The 19,652-nt window shown below is 44.7% G+C and overlaps 1 protein-coding gene across 1 annotated transcript in view; it reads left to right on the top strand.

The window, feature by feature from the left end:
• The window catches only part of LOC111187206 (calmodulin-binding transcription activator 1), a 104,578-nt gene extending 85,533 nt beyond the window's left edge, over positions 1-19,045 (top strand). The window contains 2 exon segments of the mRNA XM_089901868.1: positions 17,648-17,675; positions 17,678-19,045. Coding sequence (XP_089757994.1) covers positions 17,648-17,675; positions 17,678-17,718 — 69 coding nt within the window. The 3' untranslated portion in view covers positions 17,719-19,045.
• The last annotated feature ends 607 nt before the right edge of the window (positions 19,046-19,652 follow it).

The following is a 19,652-nucleotide window of genomic DNA, read 5'->3' as shown; positions in this document are numbered from 1 at the left end:
AAAAAAAACCCAAACCCAAAAACCAACAACCACAAACAAAAAACACCAAACCAAAGCAAAAAGCGCAAAAAACAACCCACCAAAAACTTAGAGTACAAATTGAGCATGTTGGAAAACATATCCCTACAAAAAGTTGTCCAGGAAGTGAGAGCTTAATATGGGTGAGAATTTCCCTGGCAAAGTCTTCTTTGCTAGAGCTCCAGTGACTTGTTGGTCTTGTGAAAGTGAAACTTGGTGTGTCTCTTATTTCAGTAACATAACTCACCAGCCCTGTGGTACAGTTTTCTTTCCGGTTTTAGCTTGAGGATAGGGTATACTAGTTATGCTCCTAAGGTTTTAGGAGTTAGTAGGGTTTTTGAGCATTCCCTGTTTAGTTCAGTTACTGCTTGTCATTTGAAGAGGACTCTCCTTCTCTACCCCTTGATGTAAAAATGCTAGTTCTGCCACTTAGGATTTGTTTTGGGTTAAAGAACGCCCCCCCCCCACACCCTGAATCTTTGCATGTATTGGTATGTATGAATCCAGTTCATTCGTAGTCCTTGAGGCACTCCGTCTGGGGCCCAGGAATGGGACTAGTAGAATGTTCTGTTTCCTACATTTCAGCTTAGGCCAGCCCTTCGGGAAAAAGCAAAAAGCTCCTCAGGTCCCATAGCCTCTAGAATTTGGAGCAGAACTGTTGCTTCAACAGACTTCCGGTTAAGTGGGCAGGTGTCAGACTGTTTCTGTGGGAAGAAGGATGTGTGTCCCAGATACCTGCCTCCACGAAGGGGCTCTGGCCTCAGCTCTTTGTTGTTGCTGCTGAATCCGTGCTCCCCAGTTGTGCTGGCCCCTGGCTGTTTCTAGCCCTCTTATTACTTATTAAATTATATTCTAGGATCCTTGAATATTAGGGACGTGGTAAACTCCTTCCTGGTAGCCCTTCCCTTCTTCCACCCCAAATAGCAAACACATTTGAAAACATTAGCTGAAATCCTTCATATTACAGATTTTCTTAAATCACCTAAAATGTTATCATTACTGGCACAAATTTATTCAAATTGTTGGAACTTCTAAGTGCCTAGGTGGGGAGTGTTCTGTTTGGTTTGTGTTTATTACTTAGATTATATTCATTTCCGTGAAATTATTTGTGGGAATTTCGTTGGTTGTAATGCTTTCAGGTCCTCAAAGAGCAGTTCCTTCTATTTGGGGATCACATCATGTTGGCATAGGCTGGTGTGTGCAACTTTTGGCAGGGCTTAAGCTAGTAGAAAATTTGGGCTAACACATTTTTTTCTGAGTCGGTGAATTTTAGAAATGATTTAGAATTTCGAGAAGCATCTATAAGTATTCTCCTCTTGTTGTCCAGAAGTTTTTTAATAAATACATGTGTTTTGATAATGAAGGGGTACATATATTTGATCTGAATATACTTTTTCTCATTTTTAATAGGAAATATTTTAATAAAACAAAACTTGGCTAACGGTATACTTGCTGGCTTCTTGCCTTTTCTTACAAACGTGCTAAAGTGGTCTGAATAACAGTGCTACTAAAACAACATATGCCTTGTTTTGATGGGGTATTGGTTCCTTCTATAGTGTTCAAAATTGCTTGCATGCCTCCCAGCAACAAATACGTATGTGACAGACTTTACATGAGATGAGCATCCCAGATAAATGAGATGCTAGTTTACTTTTCAGTATCTCTGGAACTTAAAAAGAAAGTCGTTTTTTAGAAATGTGGCCTTGAGGCGCTAACACACTTGTGTCTAGTGCATGAAGCTCTGCAAGTTATTTTTTAACAAAACCTAATCGGGGGGACACAATCTTTATAGAGTTTATTTATTGATTGCTCTAAGCCACCAGAAAGAGTATTCTGTTCCTCTTAATAAAATCCTTTGGGGCAGTTGTCTATATTTTAATATGGAAGTATTTGGGGAATTTGATTTTATCAGGGTAAACTCAAATGTTAGATATTGTAAGATTGAAACTAAGCTCGGAGACTGGAAGAACGAATGGTACTTACAGTTCTTTTTGGCTAGTGGTGCTCTCGTTTACCCTCGTAGATGGAGAGGCGTTATTTCTATTGTTGCCTGTCCAGCAACAAGTAAGGAATTTGGATCCTGAAATCAGGAAAGTGTAGCCTGCTCAAGTTTAGTTTCAGAGATGAGACTAAAGATCACTAATAGTAGTCATTTTATTTACTAGTGAAAGGAATATGGAAATTATTTACTGTAACTCCTAATCGTTATGCTTGCTATTGCCGCAAAGTTAATAAGTATGTTTGTCATGATATCCGTGGTGGCCACATGATGCAGAACAAAACCTTAGCCCTTTCTGTCCTTTCAAGGTTTATTAATGTCCTTTTTGGTTTGTTAATGAGGGAGATGAGTAAATAATAACAGGAAATTGAGGCCTAAACTGTCATATACTCTTTTTCTGTTGTTAAGATATTGCTGGTGTCAAGCTTCTATTAATTCTGTGTAATTCCAGTGGAGACAGCAAGTTATTTTGCTTAAAATGTTGTGTCCCCGCCCCACCAACCCCGTCCCGCAGTGAGAGTTGAATGTGAGAACAGATCTTAATAGATATAGTTACACAGTTTATTTTATCACGTATCACTTTATTGCTGTCTTCTAGAACATTGTTATACTAAATGTTCCAATAATGGAAATTTTATGCAGCTACTTCAAATGAAACAAATTTGCAAAAACTCAATTTTGGAACTCATTCCTTGAGGAGAGGAAAAAAACTCACCACGCTGTGACCAAATTAGATTTCTGATATGTTGGCAACTTAACAAACACTGTCATTTCCAGAAAACAGGGTGTGGGGTCCAGTGGAATTGTCAGCACTTCTTAGTCACTTATAATGGGGGATATTTGGGGTTTTAATATGATTGAATGGTTAAATTTTTACAAAAAGGTAATTAAAATTTGGTGTTGTACCTAAATAAAAATGGCTCTACACGGAATCAGGAATGACTGTGTTCAATTACAGGGGAGTCTTCTTTTCAAGAACTTGATTTTAAATTCTCGGAGATATTAGTTTTACTTACTGGAGCTCCTTTGTTTTGCAGAGATCATGATGCAGCCGTCCTTTTGGATTTCTTTTTAATAATGTGTGACCCTTCACCTTTGATCCCCTGACCTGCATTACCTTGGTAACCATTTCATTTTTTAATTTAATTTCATTTTTTGATTTTGGTGTACAAGCTGTAACATTTCATCTCTCAAAGTGTAACACGCTGATTTCCTCAAATAGAGATACCCCTTTGAGCGATAAATTTGCAAAATGCTGTCTTCATTTTCTGTATTAAAATTCATTTCAGTTTTAAAAATAAAGTGTAATCTGTGTTTTCATCCTTTTAAAATTTAAGTTTAATGAGTGCATTTCCCCATGCAGTATATTTCCTCTTCTATTCATGTTTTGCAATAGCCAAATGAACTTGGTGTTCACACATAACTTGCATACACAGCGGACACCCAGAGCCCCCCCGCCCCCCCCCATGCCCCTGCCCCGCCCCTTCTCACACACACCCCCTCACCATCACCACACACCCCCTCACCATCACCACACACCCCTTCCTTTGCAGATTAACTCATCTTTCAGAAATAGTGGCAACTTGAACTTAACTGGCCTCAGCTGCCACATTCTACAACCTCACATTATGTTTTATATTTTCAAGTGTTGGTGGGAGGAAAAGTTTAGCCCTTTAATTCCATGTACGGACTGGAAGATAAGAAAGTTGTCTCATTTCCAAAATTCACCTTTCCCCCTCCTTCAGTATTTTATTCTTTATTTGAGGTATAAGTTAAGAACGAGCAACATTTTTAACCTGATCAAAAGTGGCCTTTTGTCTCTGCTGAAACCTGGTCAGTCAGCTGTGATGGTCCTTATACCAGATTGCTTTATGCCATATGCTGTTTCATGACTGTTTTTCAGACAATGCATTTTTAATTGTATTCCACTTTTCAAAAAATTCTTATTCAAAAGCAAAAAAACTGAAATCTAAAAAATGAAACTTGAGTTAATTCTTGGAACTGACAAGATATTCCTGAGAATTCATGTTCTTTAAAAAAAAAAAAAATCCTGTGAAATCTCCAGCATGGCCTGCTGAAGCACAGATTATTTTTTAAGTGTCTCATTATTTTATTCTCCAACATTTAATGCTGATGCTTTAATTGCACACAGCTGAAGCTGTTAAATGAGCACTGAAATGGATTTAAGTCCTCTCTGAGCTTTGTTGATACCTATAAAAGTTTATGTCATTCATTAGAACCACAAATTAAAATTAGTTGTAGTGAGCTGCTCAGTGGAGATTGGAACTCTTAGGAACACTTCTTCAGGCTTACTAGCTCGTCTTTGTCTGTTATACTTACATCCCTGGGAAATTGCCTTTGGCCTGTTGGGTATCTTTTCACAGAATTGCAAAATATCAGAGCTGAGACGTATGAGTAGGTAAAACATTCCATGATTACAAAGCCAGAAAGCACATGGAATGAATGTTCCAGAAGTTAGGAGCATTTATTTATCCAACCTTGCATTTTAAGGTGACTTTTTTTTTTTTATGATAACGCTTTCAGAGTTGCATAGGAATGCATTCCGTATCCTTCTAGCACCAGAAGAAGAATGTGTAGCTTGGAGTTTATGGAACAGTCGTCGCAGGGCTGAAAGGGGCTGTGAGTGGCGGTCTTCTGCACTCCTCTTGCTTAAGCAGCCCTATACCTGCCCGACCCCTGAGGGGGAGCTAGCTGATGAGAGTCACAAGCTCCCTGTTGACAGAATCAGGGCCTCTTGACATCTCCCCGAAGGCTCCTAGGTCCTCTAGAGACAGTCAAATACTTTATTCATAAGTCCAGTAGGAGCTAAGGAGACGTTAATAGGCACCCAAGAGAAATGTTTTTATCGTGATAATTTTATTTTGCAGTTACGTCGAAGAGAGCTGGTATACGGACACCTTCATTACCTATTTTCAATGAGCAGTGCTTATTTGGTTAGTATTTAGGAATTCTGGTGAGTTGTAAGCCACATGGATGTAGTTTCTGTGAGCATGATTCAGTGAGAAAACCCTAGGCTGAGAGTCAGAAAACCTGCTTTGGACCAGCCGGGTCTCTGGATGTGCCAGGGGTATCTTGTGAGGTAGCGACACACAAAACTCAGAAACTCAAATAGCAAGACTTCAAAAGACTTCCACGTTAGGGTTGAAAACAGTGAAATCAGTTGTTCCACTTAACGTACAGGAATGTGTAGAACATTTCACTGATTCGACTTCAGTTTTATCCTGTGTGAAACGTAGATATTGTACGTCTCCTACTTGCTTTTTAGGGTTGTTGGCAGGATAAATGAAAATGCGAGATGGACACCCTGGGAACCCAGAAGAAAGGTGCCTTTGAAAGTAAACCTCACGCGAGGGCTGTGCTCTCAGCAGCGGCAGTCTTCACGCTGAGAGGCTGCTGTAGTGCATCCCCTGGGGAGCGGCCGGGAGCGTGGGCGCTGGGGCCAGGCTGCCTCGCGTCGCATCCCACCTCGGCCCTTTGCAAGTGGTCGGATCGAGACAGTTATCTAACCCCTCTGTGCCGCAGCTTCCTCCTCTTTGAAGTGGGGTTGATAATAACAGTACCTACTCAGAGGGTCCTGAAGAGTCCTAGGTGAGCGGCTGCATGTCAAGTGTGTACTTAGAGCAGCGGCCGGCAGGCAGTGTGGCCATGGCCGTGGCATCTGGGCCCGATCCTGCGTGCCAGGAGAAACCCAGGCAGTGTGGGAGTTCCCATGAAATGGAATTTCGTGAAATGGAATTTTCTACACCTTGCAGAAAACTAAACTTGAAAGAGTATCCCTGTTAGTATTCTGCTATTGTCTTGGAGGCCCAGTCATGCTTACAGGAGGAGGCACTGGATAGTTTATGGGAATCAGGCACCTCTAAAAAAATGTAAGTTCAGGTGCTGCAAGTTAAATCTGGGCTCCTAACCTTTTAGGAAGAAAAGTTGAGATAATTAAGAGCTTATTGGCCCTTTGTTGATAGGTTCTTTTGTTTTAGCTATTTTTGGCTATGGAGGCACAGGAAAGACCCGTGGGAGAGACCCCATCCTTTACTTAGTCAGCACTTACTCATTCTCTCAGCTTCAGTCAGCTGTCTAGTGAGCTTTCACAGAGTCAGAAAGCATTTATGTGTTGAGAGATTTTTACCTTGCTGTAGGAGGCTTCACTGCTTCATCCTCAGTAGAATAAGGGGGACAAAGTCACCGCTGTGTGTCACATATTCCCAAGCGTTTCCACATAATTATATACATTTATCTATGAGGTCGGTGGTGTTTGTTAACCCTGTTTTGCACCTGAGAACACCGACACTCAGGTAGGTTAAACTCGTGCAGGGTCACACCCCTAGTAGGTTGCAAAACTGGGACTTGAATCCAGGAGCTGCCCTTCTGGTACCTGCTGCCTTGTGCTTGCCGGCAAACCTGGCTGCACCCCTGACAGGAGATCCTGCCATTTGGTTGCAGGGGCCTCCTCCACATGCATTTGTGTCCCTCAGCCGTCAGTGCCCCAGACTTACTTAGTGAGGCCTCCAGCACCCCACCACCTGCATCACCAGGAAGGCCCCGCCGTTCGCGTGGCACCTGGAGGGGCTGCGTAGCAGCGGCTTCCTTGCTCTTGGCTGCACGTCCAGGATCCCTTGTACAGCTTTAAAATGTGGAGCACTGGCCCCATCCCAGACTCTGAGCTGCCTGTTCTAGCAGAGAACCATCGATCAGAGCACAAAGATGCAGGATGTTTATGTTACTCCTAAGTAAGGAAAAGCTATCACTAATCCAGAACACGGGCCAGTGCCGTTAATTCTATAGTTAGCTGCATTGTAAGCTACAGTGGGCCTTTGTGGGCCAGTGTGGTGGTGCACTCACCAGCAACCAGCAGCCTTTTTGTGGGAAGAGTCCCAGCTGTCCTTTCGGTGGGATGTAGTCTTCTGGAAGTGGGCATCTGACCATCACGAAAACCAGGTTTGAGATCGCTCATGGGGCGAAATGAACCAGTGGGCGGTCTCCTTTCTCCTTCGCCTTTTCACTTTCTTTTCTCTGCCCTACTTGCGTGCATTTATTTTTTACAACCCTCCTTCCCTCTCCTCCCCAACCCCCAACCCTTCCCTGTCTTATCTTTCCTCTGTTTCTCCATCGTCTGCCAGATGCTTCTGAGTGTATCTGTCATCAGACCGTAAATACTTGAAATCCCGCAAGGGGTCGGGCACATCGCAGGTGTTCCTAGCAGTTGACGCGTCTCGGTATGTCCTGGGATCTTTCAGAGGTGAAGGCGCTACCCTGAGTCACCTTGAAAGTTGTCAGATTTTGTTTGTGATCATCAACCTTAAGTTGGGTGCTTTGTCTTGAAAATTCAGATAATCTGGCATGACAGTTTGAGAAACGCCGTCACTAACTAGGACAGAGTGCTGGCCAACGATGGACTTGACCCCTCTAGAGGCACTGGCATCTGGCTTTTAGTGTATTTGCTGCTGAAGGTCTGAGGTCATGGGTCAGGCCCCCCATTTTGGTGACGAGGAGCCATTCCTGAGAGGGGGAGCCCTTTCCGGAGGCCCTCAGCCAGTCCAGACTTGCTGCCCGGGGAGGGGAGCAGAGCCAGCGCCGGGGCGCGTGGATGCCCTGTGGCCGTGTGCGGTGACCTGTGTGCCTCGGGAGATGACAGAGAAATACCCAGCCCTGATGGGTAGGCTGGTGGGCAGGAGGGGCCCCTGCGCTGAGCAGGCCCCTTGGGGGGCAGTTCTGATGGCGTTTAACCCCTGTGGAGGCGGTAGGAGACCAAGAAACATGGTCCAAGTGTGAAAAGTTATTTTTTGTCATTCTTCAGTGAGAATCTGCCCTCGCCAGCAGGGGGGCGACTGAAGGCCAAGGCGGCAGCAGGATCATTGCTCAGTCAGGAGCGAAGGGGCAGCATCTCCTGTTTGTGCTCGTTTGTGGGTGTCATCTCCCTGGGAAACCGTGGCCCTGGTTACCGTGGCACCAGGTGACATGCCTCCGAATCACAGGATTTAGACCAGACTTTCCACTTTCCACACGTGTCTCTAGGTGGGTTCAGAAATACACCATGTGATAGACACATGTGCCCGCACAGAACGTGGGTATTAGTCAGCCTGTGGTGCCGAGTTCTCCTCTCTCTTCTTATGGATCCTTTGGAGTATTTCACCCTTCTCCGACCCTCATTTTCCCCTGGGAGAAGCCCGAAGGACATTTCTCCTTCTTCCGTAGCAATGGGAAGAGGACTGGCAGGGAGGGTGGCAAGTTGTTGGCGGCCGTTTGACTCTGGGTTTCTCGTACCTGCTCTGGCATGTTTTACGGCATGTGGCACAAGTGCTGGCACGTAGGAGACACCCAGCAAACGTTCACTCAAACGTTCACTCTCCTTTCAGCTGTCATTAGCACAGGTAATTAAGAACAGGAGCTGATAGACTTCACGTATCTGTGCAGAGATACATCTGTAATTAAAGTTTTAATTAAAGAAGCACCAGACCAGGCAGATGGTTCTTATCCCCGCATCCTGTAAACTAAACAGCCATGGCTTTTTGATCTTGCAAACAAGCAAAGCAGAGGGTAGCAGCGGCGCTCCCAGAAGTGGACCAGAGGGGAGAGATAGTCTTATTAACTAGCCATAATCTAATTTTGGTAGCACTCTGTGCGATGCCAAAGCCAGGGATAATCATCGCAGTTTGAAATGGAAATTCAATACATCAAAGTTATGTCCCAGCCAAAGCTTTTAAGCCTCAAGTCAAGGGCATTACCAGAGCCCAGCTGGTATATCACAAGGCATGTGGTTTTGTGCTAGATCACAAAAGCTGACAAAGTGTTATTTAGGATCATCAGCTAAATACAGTATTAAATTAGCACGCTATCATCCTGACTTTTCAGGTTCTTGCCCCCATGTAGCAGTGCAGGACTGAGATGGGACGGGTGCTGCCTGCCTCATGTGTGTCCTCTGTGCTGTGTCACGGTGACCTGAGTGACCAGCCAACTGCAGAATGAAAAAACGAAACCATCACTGGGATACCAGGAAAAGACAGATCTCAGGTCTTATCATTTCTGGGGAAAAACCTGCCCCCAGTGACCCTGGCCATTTGCTCCGCTATGTCCCTGTCAGCAGGAGGCCAGAGCCGTGCAGGCAGGGGTCAGGCAGTTCACTTTGACCTCTTGGGGTTCATCCCCTCCTTGACCCCCAGTTTCTTACCCTTCCTCATAGTCTTTTACTTATCTAGGCACACGGTTTTCTGGCATTCAGCACAGGGAGGCACTTATACACCTGAACTCTCTACTAATGGATATAGGTGGGTTTTTTTTTAAAAATTTATTTTATTTATTTATTTTTGGCTGTGTTGGGTCTTTGTTGCTGCGCGCGGGCTTTCTCTAGTTGCGGCGAGCGGGGTTACTCTTAGTTGCGGTGTGCGGGCTTCTCATCGCGGTGGCTTCTCTTGTTGCGGAGCATGGGCTCTAGGTGCGTGGGCTTCAGTAGTTGTGGCTTGCAGGCTTCAGTAGTTGTGGCTCACGGGCTCTAGAGCGCAGGCTCAGTAGTTGTGGCACACGGGCTTAGTTGTTCCGCGGCATGTGGGATCTTCCTGGACCAGGGCTCAAACCCGTGTCCCCTGCATTGGCAGGCGGATTCTTAACCACTGTGCCACCAGGGAAGCCCTATAGGTGTGTTTTTACCACCTACATCTCACTCATTTGTTTCCCACTTGGTAGAACCAATACTGAAGATGTTCCTTATTTCACAGGGAAACATCTTAGAGGGTCAGGAGGGCAGTTGTCTGCTTTGCTTAATGGTGTGTGACCCTATCGTTCCTGTTTCTTTTAAAGGAAGTAGGGGGTTCTCACTGGAAGAAGAGCCTGTGTGACACCAGGATATGTATCAGTATCTTCACATTAAAGACTCGTCCCCAGAATGGTAGAACTCGGAAGTACTTTAGCTCATGTTAATACCATTTATAAATCAAAACTCAGTCCTCTTAGGAGAGTGGCCGAATCCATAGTACTGTGATGGTTGTGAGTGACTGAGTGTGTATGACGGGTGGATGGAAATGTTTTTACCACCTTTTTGCTCGGGAAAGACTTTTATTTGACGAGATGTTCTTTGTTTTTAGAAGTCAATTAAATGTTGGCTACTTTGAGTAAGCAGTCTTTTGTGCTTGTATCCAGGAAATTTGGTCAGGCCTGTACAGAACTGTGCTACTGCGTTGGCATTTTGCATGCGGAATTTGAACCTGACTACTGAATCTGTTTCTTCTCCAGTCTGGTTAGAGACCTGAACACGTGACCTCTGAGGCTGCAGCACAGTTTGAGATCGTAGAAGGCCCCTTACGAAGTGACACTGGTGCTCCTCGGAGCACGGCGGTTATGGCTCACTTCAAGGTTTCTCCACAGAGAGAAACATCAGCAAACACACCTGGAATAGTAGGGTTTTTATTTCTCTTTCTGCGGTGGGTTTTAAGAAAGCTTTGCCCTTCCTGGTATCAGTGTGGTGCTGGGGGTGGGGGAGTGTTCTGCCCTCTCTGAGAGGGACTTAAATTCAAAGGTTTATACATTCGTTCAATAAGTATTTATGGAAAGCCTAGTACCAGGCACTGTCCTAGGTGCCCGGAGTAAAGCAGTAAACAAATCAAGGCCATTTCTGTCATAAGGAGCTTATTTTCTGGGAAGGGTCAGTAAACAATAAACAAAAAGCAAGTAACACTAACTGAGTGATTACATGTGCCAGTTACATTTATTACCTCATCAGTGCTCAGAACACTGAGGAGGTAGGGGCTGTTATTGTCCCCATTTCACAGAGGAGGAAACTGAGGTACAGAGAGGTAAAAGTAACTCGCTCAATGTCACACCGCTAGTACATGGTGCTGTTGGCATTCCAACCCAGGTAATCTGCCTCCAGATTCCATGCTCTTAAACACTATGCTATTTTGTCTCCCTGTTAAAAAGCTGCCTGATCAGTTTATTTCTACCTAAATAAATATCATAAGACAGTGAGTGTGACGCAGAACAGCAAAGCAAGGTAAACCGTTTTAAGGGTCCCTGGATATTGGTGTGCGTGCGCGTGCTGCTTTGGCTGGCATGGCTGGAGCAGGTGTCTCTCCTAAGGTGATTTGAAGGAAGTGACACATTGATGCATGTAGATATCTGGGCTAAGAGCATTCCAAGCAGAGGGAACAGCAAAGGCAGAGGCCCCAGGGTAGATGTGGGCTTGGCAATAGCAAAAGAGAAGCAGGGAGGCCGCCATGGTCACATCGAGTGAGCAGTGGACAGGAGCAGATGAGGCGGTCAGCAGCGAGATCCCGCGGGGCCTTATAGGGCGTGGGAAGGTCTTTGATTTTACTGAATGAGAAGGGGAGCCATCCACGAACTTTTGAGCTGGAAAACAACGTGATTAAAAGGATCACCTTGAGTGCAGTGCAGAGAGTAGTCTAGGGCCGGGGTCGGCGATACTGCGTAGGCCTGAGCGCCAGATCCAGCCTGCCACCTGTTTTTGTGCAGCCAGAAAACTAAGAATGCTTTCCACGTTTTTAGATGGCTGAAAAAGTAAGGTGCATAGTAATATTTTGTGGCACCTGAAACTTGAATGAAGTCTAGATTTCAGTGTCCGTTTAAGTTCCAGTCTTATTCGCACAGGGCCATGCTCATTTGTCTGCGTATTGTCTGAGGCTGCTTCCAGGCTGCAACAGCCAAGTTCAGTAGTTGCAGCAGGGACCATCTGGCCCACAGAGTCTACAGTATTGACTGTCTGGCTCTTTAAGAAAAAGTTTGCTGATTCCTGGTTTAGGGGGATAGGGATGGAGTCAGGGAGACCAATGAGGAGACTGTGACAGGGGCTGGGGGTGGCTTGGGCCAGAGCAGCAAGAAGTGATCAGATGCTGGATGTGTTTCAAAGGGAGAGCTGATTGGCTCTCTGCAGACATGAGGAGTTGGGGGCGATGCCAGTGTTTTTGCACCGAGCAACTGTAAATGCAGTTCCCATCCACCGAGATGGGGAAGACGGTGGGAGCAGCAGGCTGGGAGGTGGGTGAGGAGAAAGGTCTCGGCTGTGTTAACTTCATGATGCCGCGTGGAGGTGTCCAGTAGGCAGTCACAGTTCAGAGGAGGGGCCTAGCCTTGAGCCAGTCTTCAGTGTTGTCAGCGTATCGACGGTTCTTAAAGCTCTGGGATAGATGAAATCCGTAGTGGGTGTGGATGGATGGAGAAGTTCAGACACAGAGTGCGGGAGGTACCCAGTGGTAAGAGGAGGGGTGAGAAGGAAGCGAAGGAGATGGGAAGGAACGCCAGGGAAGGAAACCGGGGAGAGCGGGGTGTCCTGAAGGAAAGTGTTTCCAAGCAGAGAGCGTGATCGTCTGTGTTCAAGTGTTGCTAAACGTCAGGTCAGATACAGGCTGAGAACTGACCCTGGATCTGGCAGCGTGGAGGTCACTGGTGACTTTGATAAGAGCCGGATGAGTGAAATGGTGAGGACCGTCACCGATTCCAGCTGGTTCAAGCAAAAATGGGAGGAGAGGAAGCGGAGCAGGTGCTTTCAAGTTGTATTTTCTGCTGCCCCAGTGCGGGCCAGGAGAGGGCAGAGAGTTGGATTTAACCTGGGATGGGGATTTATTTTGCCAGGGAAGTGCTGGGAAGGGAGGGAGGGGCAAGGGAGCTGAGCACTGATGTGACGGTGGGCAGTGGACTCTGAGCCTGGCCGGGAGCAAAAGTGGAGCACGAGGGAGACGAGGGGCAACAAGAAGCCCTGGGGTCGCTGGACTCCAGGAGTGGGGCCATGGAATTGTTGGCGTAGGGACAGTCCGAGAGTGGGATGCTTGAATCTGGTATCACCAAGGGGTGCAGTTATGGTTAACATCAAGGTCTAGGGCAGTGCTGTCCAGTAGAAATATAATGTGAGCCGCATGTGTAATTTGTAATGTTCTAGGACCCATATTTTTAAAAAGTATAAACAAACGAAATTAATTTTGATAATATATTTTATTTAGCCCCATGTAATATGTGAACATGTAATCAATATAAAAATTGTTGAGATATTTTACCTTTATTTTGTACTACATCTTTGACATTTGATATGGATTTTATGCTTCCAAAGCATCTTAGTTCAGACTAGGCACATTTCAATAGCCACATGTGGCTTGTGGCTACCATACTGGACAGCGTAGGTCTTGGGAATGATCGTGGAAATACAGTCCAAGGGTACTGGGGGGGATTGGGTCAAGGAACAGGGAGGCCAGGGTTTGTGAAGGATTGTCTGTGCGGATCTGAAACCACTTATGGTCCTGATGAGACGAGCAGGGTCGGAGAGGCAGGAGAGGGAGACCGGGGCTGTTGGTAGGGTTGCTGCTGCAGTGGCCTCTGCTCTAACTTTCTACCCACCAAGGAGCCCTTCTGCCCCTGATGCCGTTACACTTCTCAAAGCATCTGTGAGGTTCTGGGGGATTGTTCTTGCCTCAAGTCAGATCCAAGTGGTAACTCCTTGGAATTAGGGGCTTGAGGCAAGAATTCTGAGTCACAGAAAACATCAGAACACAAGGCCGTAATTTTGCAGGATCTCCCCAAAATGGCAACTTTTCACTGGGGTTTTGACTTTTATCCTTTAGAGTCTTACCTGTATTTTGGCATAATCTTCAAATTCCTCAAATTCTATTAATTGTATTTAACAATGCTAAATGTGTTTGAATCCCTGCAGAAGCCCACATTTAGTAGCTTTGAGGCAGTCCCATGTAATAGAGTATACAGAACCTGCCTGCCGTCTGATGCTTTTAAAAGGCAGGCGTGGTCAGCCTTTTATTATGCAAAGACTTCACATACGTGTGTGTGTGTGTGTGTGTGTGTGTGTGTGTGTGTGTGTGTACAGGCAGACGTCAGAGATACTGCGGGTTTGGTTCCAGACCACTGCAATAAATTAAATAATGTAGTAAAGAGAGTCACATGAATTTTTTTGGTTTCCCAGTGCATTTAAAAGTTATGTTTACACTATACTGTACTCTGTTAAGTGTGCAATAATAGCATTATGTCTAAAAAACAAGGTACATACTTTAATTAAAAACATACTTTATTGCTAGAAAATGTTAACCATCATCAAGCCTTCAGCGAGTCGTAATCTTTTTGCAAGAGTAGTATCAAAGATCGTAGAATAATAATAGAAAAGTTTGAAATATTGCAAGAGTTACCAAAACGTGACAGAGACGTGAAATAGGCAAATGCTGTTGGAAAAATGGTGCTTATAGACTTGCTTGTTACAGGGCTGCCACCAACCTTCCAATTTGTCAGAAACGCGATATTGTGAGGTGCAATGAAACGAGGTATGCCTCTGTGTGTGTGTGTGTGTACGTGTATGTATAGGCTTTGATCCACAATGTGTCTATAAAGGTTAATCAACATTGAAGGTGAGGTCGGAAAGCTATTTTTTAGCCTTGTAGGCTAGGGAAAGTGATGAGCTGTTTGGAAAGAGTGAACAGGACACCTCAGCAGCACACACGCTCTTAATACTGCCCATACCAATAATGAACCCCGGGGAAACGGTGAATGGCTACCCTGATGCTGTCCCTTTATCAAGTTGAAATTACTTTAGGTTCCCTTTAGTTTGTTTTCTGTATTAAGATTAACCCCCAAATCCTCAAAAGTCCTATCAGCCCCGAAATTAGGGGGAGCCCACTTTGAGCCGAGCATTTGTGAACCATAGGCCCTTGGATGACTTAGTGTCGAGGGCGTCATTGCTTGTTGATTCCATGTGAGCTGACATCACGAGGAAGCGGGGTCCACCTGGTGGTCTGTGTTTTCAGCATCCCAGCTTCAGCGATGCCCTCAGTATCACAGAGAATCCGCTTGGTCCCTGACTGTGCACTTTTGTATTTTAAGTTTATCTTTTAAGTATGATGGCCTTCTCGCCCATTGTAGTCACACGAAAGAAAAAACTCAGTAAACACAATTTAGTAATAATGAAAGCTTACTCATTATATAAGTTTTGTTAAACTCTCTTTATTCTAATTAAAATGTTTCCATCTGATGGGGAGATGAATACCAAGAGCTGGAAGTTAAGCAAGAAATTAAAAGAACGTTAATGGCTTAATTGCCGTTTGTTTTGAGGTTTTCCTCCCCAGTAAGTGGTATTTTACTTATCAAGTCACTCCTTTACACACACACACATCTTTATGACGAATGGACTGGAATGTATCCCAGCAAAAGAAGAGCTATTTTATGATGCCACTTGTAAATTATAACACGTTACGTTAGAGAGCCAAAGGATTAGCTTTTTAAAATCATCGTTAGCGTAATTACTTAATTTGCTACACACACAATTCTGGTTTCTTAGAAAGTGAGGGTCAGCGTGTCTAGGAGACCAGGAAGGTGAGCATTTGGACATCTGTTCATTTTTTAAAAATTTAGACGTGGGTCGCTAGCGTGCTCTTGTTATAATTCTAGCCTCAAAAAATCCAGAGTATAACATTTAAATTTGTAATTTATTCCTTCAGAGATTTACTGCTGAAATTTAAGCTATAACCACGTAGTCGGGGTAACCTCAGCCAAGGCAGGTGTCTGGGCTGCAGTAGGCAAGCTCCTGCCCCTCCTGCCTCCTCAGGGTGCAGGGAGCCCACACGCATGCCAGCTCTCTGGATGGTTCTGTGTGTCATCTGCATCTGTCCTTACTAGTAACGCACTCATTAACCTGATGCTTCCATCTCTGGATGTAGATGTAGGTGCAGGGAGAGAAATACCAGAGCCCACAGCCCAGCACGCCTGCACCAGCTGCCTCTCACCTCACCCCCACTGCCGGACACTTCTGTCCTTCACACGTGCTGTTTCTTTCTCTCCCCTGGCCCTTCCTCCCCAGGTCTGCTTTATCTGGCAGAAGTTCCTTCTAGAGGCCAGCCCAGCTGTCACTTCTCCACACACCCTTTCTGCACAGCCTGACCTGTTGGTTCACTCTTACCATGGGCACTGCTTTCCATATCCCTCTGAGGGCCCTTGCCACCTTGTATTGTAATTTCTCTCTTTATCGGCATCTTTAATTCACTAAACTGTGAGTCTGGAGGAGGTGCTGGGCCTCACCTATTTCTTTTTCCATAGCACCCAGCCCAGCATCTGCATGTAGTTGTGGGTGGCTGAATGGGGCAGGTGACACACTGTGGTCATGTACCTTCAAGCCAGAGAGGTACACTTAATAACTGTTTTGAGGGAAGAGAATAGATACTGTTTTTGTTGATACACATCTTAAAATTTTGGTAGCAGAAAGCAGATGGGCAAAGGGCGATAGAAAACAAGTCAGAAACTGCTGTCTGATTCCATAGAGACAATCACGTTATGGTAAAAAAGAAAAAAAAAATATATACATACACACACACACACATATATGTATATATAAAATTTACATTTGATCGCCTTGAAACCTTCCATCTGTTGTTCTGCTGTCTTAACTAATTATTTAATTGGATAGCACCTAGGGAAATAGATATAAATGTCATGAGAACTTCCCTTGTAAGAAGCTCTTTTCTTCTTGTAATGTGTCCTTTTTAGGACGCCTTCAAGGCTTGTGAAATTGACTGTCTTCTGAGCATTGGACACGTGCCTGAATATGATGGTTCTTTTTTACTTACCTCGATTCACTGGAATTCAATGGTCGTGCTAATATTCAGTCAATTTGAGGACTGGTTGGAAATCAGTCCCAAAATCAAAAAACAAATCAGACAGCATCACTCCCCCCAGAGCACGATGCGTTCCCAACTTGCCTTGTAAGACTCATTGGTACAGTGTTCAGTGTCTTACCCCAAATCACTCACTTTATGGCTCTTCCCCCCAAGAGTACCTAAGCAAGGGGTTGTAAATGAGAGACAGATTCGAGAACACAGATCTGAGGCTTTCCTTCACCATCAGTGTGCATTTGGGTAATTTTAAGGGGACTGTAGAAATCACCTATAGCTTATTATTGGGATCTTACATAATTAGCAACTTGGTAGTCCGTTTCCTTATTCTGTATCCTTTGAAATCCTGTATTTTTCTAACCTGTGAAACTGGCCTAGGAAGTAACGATTGGGAGTGCTTGGAATTCAGTTTAAGAAGTTCACCTTTTTAGTCCTGTGCTTCAACTAATAGTCTCTAGCAGGGGAGCCTCTCGAAACATTGTGTTCTGTTATATCAATGTGTACTTAGACACGTTAATCTGAATTAGAGAGCTGATTGTACATAATGACTCCCCCGGGATGCTATGTTAGAAAAAAACAAAACAAAAACTTAAGTAGTTTACTGAATATGCACAGTCAGTAAAAAATTCTTCTAAAATTAATGTTAATTGAATCTGAACCTTGATCATCTTCAAACCTTTAATTTTTAATTTGATCCTTTAAAAAAGTTTTGTGGCCTCTTAAAGATACAATCTACAACCCAATAAAAGTTATGCTGTAATGATTACGAAAAGAACGGCTGTAAAAGAACCAATTTTGAGTTACCATAGAGAAATAAGTCAGATGTGTGGGAACATATATGTACATATATGCATGTACATATACATACATATATATACGTTTAATATATACTTTAGTTTGCCTTTACCCAGAGGTCTCTTGTCTCTGCCTCTGGAAATGGGGCAAACTTTCTTCAGTTTAAAACAGAAATAGAAGCGACGGTCTTGACCCATTTTACACTTATTTATTTCAGGCTCTCACCACACACTTGTTCATGGGCGCAGCAAGAAGAGGGATCCACAGAGTTGGAGCCGTGAGGGCTGACATATTGGAATGAAAGCTGGCAGAATTCGTAGGGAGAGCTTTGCCATCCTGCCAGCTCCATATCTGGCTTCAAGACAATTCTATTAGTGAATTAATTGTACTCAAAACCTGAAATTAATTTGAACTGAATGTTACTAAAAAGATTAAAGTGACCCAGGCTTGCTTCATCCAGAGTTATTATGAAGGAGATCTCTGGCCTGACCTAGCTCAGGTAGAGGGGGTCTCTGTCCACATGCCACCTGGTCACAGAGGCCTTGTGACCACCCATATGCCCAGATGCCACTCTCGGTCCCCTTAGCGAGCTGCTCTTTTTGTAAGAGCAACAGTCTGTTTGTTGGCCTGACTCCTGGGAGAATGGAAGCTCCATGAGAGCAGGGCCTCTGTCATGTCTACCCTGTGTCCCCAGCACGTAGGACAGAGCCTGCACAGCATGGAGTCTAAGTAAATGCTGCTGAACGGGTGAATGGGTCACCTAGCACTGCATCCTTCCTGAACGTTTTCCTTTTAATTTGCCTTTTATACGTGACTTCTAAAAATGATAAAGCAGTGAAATTTGGGGAGAAATATAAAAATTTTGTTGTGATTGAAATGACTGTCAGACTAGTAGAGGGTGTTCATAAGAGCACATCAGGACTTGGAATTATGGATTATAAAACTTACTACATGTTATGGTATCCATGCCTCCTGATGAAGAAATAGATGCAGGAAAAACATGAGTCATGTCTGGAATATTTTAATATCAAGACATCTAATGAGAGTCTAGAAAGAAACATTGAAAAATAAAATAGGGAGGTATGGGCTTCCCTGGTGGTGCAGTGGTTGAGAGTCCGCCTGCCGATGCAGGGGACACGGGTTCGTGCCCCGGTCCGGGAAGATCCCACATGCTGCGGAGCTGCTAGGCCCGCTTGAGCCATGGCCATTGAGCCTGTGCGTCCGGAGCCTGTGCTCCGCAACGGGAGAGGCCACATCAATGAGAGGCCCGCGTACCACAAAAAAAAAAAAAGAAAAAGAAAATAGGGAGGTAGAAAATAAGCAGACATTAAAATCTTTTCTTGATATTTAATCATTTAAGAGAATAAAATTTGGCATCAAGTAAACAAGGTAAACCAAAATATTTCCTAGATCAAATGGGCATTAACAAAGATACAGAGGGAACTTGAAGGTATTTATTTAGATATTAGTAACAGAGTACTTTTGTTCCAGATTACCTTCATGAATGTGACAGGGACTCCATCTTTATTCTTTGTGTGTTGGCATAGGCTGGAATACCCATGTTGTTCTTGAAGATGTTGTTCTTTGAGGAGGTTGTTCACCCCCTCCTCCCTCCCTCCTCCCTCCCTCCCTCCTCCCTCCCTCCCTCCCTCCCTCCATCCTCCCTCCCTCCCTCCCTCCATCCTCCCTCCATCCTCCCTCCCTCCATCCTCCCTCCCTCCCTCCTCCCTCCCTCCCTCCCTCCCTCTTCCCCCCTTCCTTCCCTTCCTTCCTTCCTTCCTTCCTTCCTTCCTTCCTTCCTTCCTTCCTTCCTTCCTTCCTTCCTTCCTTCCCTCCCTCCCTCCCTCCCTCCCTCCCTCCCTCCCTCCCTCCCTCCCTCTCTCCCTCTCTCTCTCTTTCTCTCTCTCCCTCTCTCTCTCTCTCTCTCTCTCTCTCTCTCTCTCCCGCAAAAACAGCCAAGGAGACAGTATCCCGTGATGTGGGCTGTTATCTCAAGGTGAGTTTATTTGTGGCACCAGCTCGTGACGAATTGCCTAAAGAACTGAAACTTCTTTTCAGGTGTAGCATATTTTATTGGTCCAATTTTGTCCATTTCAGTGTAAACTTCAGTTATTTATTGGACACTGAAGGAATCAACTAAAAGCAGAAAAAGCAGGACCAATTGAACTTGCATTTTATGTCACACAGAGAAGTAACCAGCATTTCTGATCAAACAGTAAATA

This window comes from Delphinapterus leucas, chromosome 1, assembly GCF_059928025.1.
Source record: "Delphinapterus leucas isolate spDelLeu-1000000601 "Yukka" chromosome 1, BTC_Dleu_Yukka2, whole genome shotgun sequence".
Taxonomy (NCBI): domain Eukaryota; kingdom Metazoa; phylum Chordata; class Mammalia; order Artiodactyla; family Monodontidae; genus Delphinapterus; species Delphinapterus leucas.
Note: the sequence above shows the minus strand (reverse complement) of the source record. Positions and strands in the feature narration are given on the sequence as shown.